Source organism: Aphanomyces invadans, assembly GCF_000520115.1.
Source record: "Aphanomyces invadans strain NJM9701 unplaced genomic scaffold supercont1.28, whole genome shotgun sequence".
NCBI lineage: Eukaryota > Oomycota > Saprolegniomycetes > Saprolegniales > Verrucalvaceae > Aphanomyces > Aphanomyces invadans.
The window spans coordinates 353,760-355,300 of NW_008580173.1; the positions used below are offsets into that span (position 1 = coordinate 353,760).

The 1,541-nt window shown below is 57.0% G+C and overlaps 1 protein-coding gene across 1 annotated transcript in view; it reads left to right on the forward strand.

The window, feature by feature from the left end:
• Positions 1–787: 787 nt before the first annotated feature.
• The window catches only part of H310_10870 (hypothetical protein), a gene marked incomplete at both ends in the record, with an annotated part of 2,196 nt that continues 1,442 nt past the window's right edge, over positions 788–1,541 (forward strand). The window contains one exon of the mRNA XM_008877354.1: positions 788–1,477. Within this exon, the coding sequence (XP_008875576.1) occupies positions 788–1,477 (690 nt within the window). The remainder of the gene's footprint in view (positions 1,478–1,541) is intronic.

Genomic DNA, 1,541 nt, shown 5'->3' on the forward strand with positions numbered 1-1,541 from the left:
GCGAGCCTCGAGACGGTGGCAGCAGCGCGGAGCAGTGGTCGGAAAGGATGCCGCCACCACCAGTCTTGTGTCGACTCTTTATTCAGAGCACCCACCACGATCAAACTTCCACTCGTACGGTCACGTTGGCAGTGTACCGTAATGCTCTTCGTTGCACTAGCTGGATCGGGGGTGTTGAATGTTCATATTGTCCCCATACTACAGTACGTACAAACGCGGAGTACACTTTGTGCTTCGGGTGTACTGCGACAATGTCCTGTCTACGTATTCATATGTCGCCGCCAGCTTCTGCAGGGGCGAGGGCCATGGCACACCACGGAAGCCGAGGATCGTAATCACGACCCTTTCACAACCGATGATGCTTGTGCTGAGCTACCCCCCCCCCTTGGCTGCCACCTCGAGCGCATTGTCTATGGCGTCGTGATAACTCCGTCGTAGTTTGGGCCACCATACTGTAGAGGATACACGAAAGAGGATGAGAGCACCACCGAAAACAGTGACATGAGCGAGGTTGGGTAGGTTTTGTTGTGAAGTCGAAGGTTTTTCGCACGTGGCCTCCGACCACATGTCGACCTCGCCACGCCCATGACAAGCCAACTACTGCTTCATATCTCATAGATATTCGTGGAGCCGTGCAACAGGACAAACGCTGTGATGGTAGCAGATGTGTCTCACTGCCATGGCCCAGGTATCTGTCGTTGAGTTTCATCGGATCTGTCCCTCCCGTTCGTTCGAGACACTCGTTCGTCGCCACTTTCTCAATAACCTCAACATCACCGCGACAACGATGGCAGCGCCCAAGAATATTGTGATCGCGTCGATTGGAACTCGAGGCGACCTGCAGCCGTACTGTGTCGTGGGCGCGGCGCTCGTGGCCCGAGGCCACCACGTGACGATAGCGACGGAGGAGCGCATGGAATCGTTCGTGACGACCGAGTTCAACCTGCCCGTCCGACGCATTGTGGGGGACATGCTCGGGGGGTTGTTGGACCCGACCTTCCAACATCGTTTTGGCACGGCACCTGTCATCCAGTGTTTCCAGCTCATGCAGGAGTGGAACGCCCGGTTCGACCAGCAAGAGATCCTGGCGTCGTACGTGACGGCGTTGACCGGCGCGGACATAGTGATCTCGGGGCCGTTGGCCATGATGGAATCGTACTGCGTCGCAGAAGCCATCGGCGCGACGTGGGTTCCGCTCTTCCTTGGTCACTTCCACTTCCCGACGTCCGAGTTTCCCCAGTGGATGCTGGAAAATGTCACGGGGAACTGGTGGGGTGGTCTCAACAAATGGAGTCATTCGATCATCTTGAGCCTCGGGTGGAAAAGGGAACGAGCCATGGTCAACGAGTGGCGAGCCAAGTCGTTGCACTTGCCGCCCATGACGATGCCGTTGATGAACTCGATGGTGGCCCACGACAACATCGTCATGTACCAAGCGTGCTCGGTGCTGTTCGCTGGGCCCAAGCGACGAGTGCCGGTGGATTATCCCCCTGGTAAAGTTGTCTACACCGGCTTCGTGTTCCCATACACGCCACAGCCCG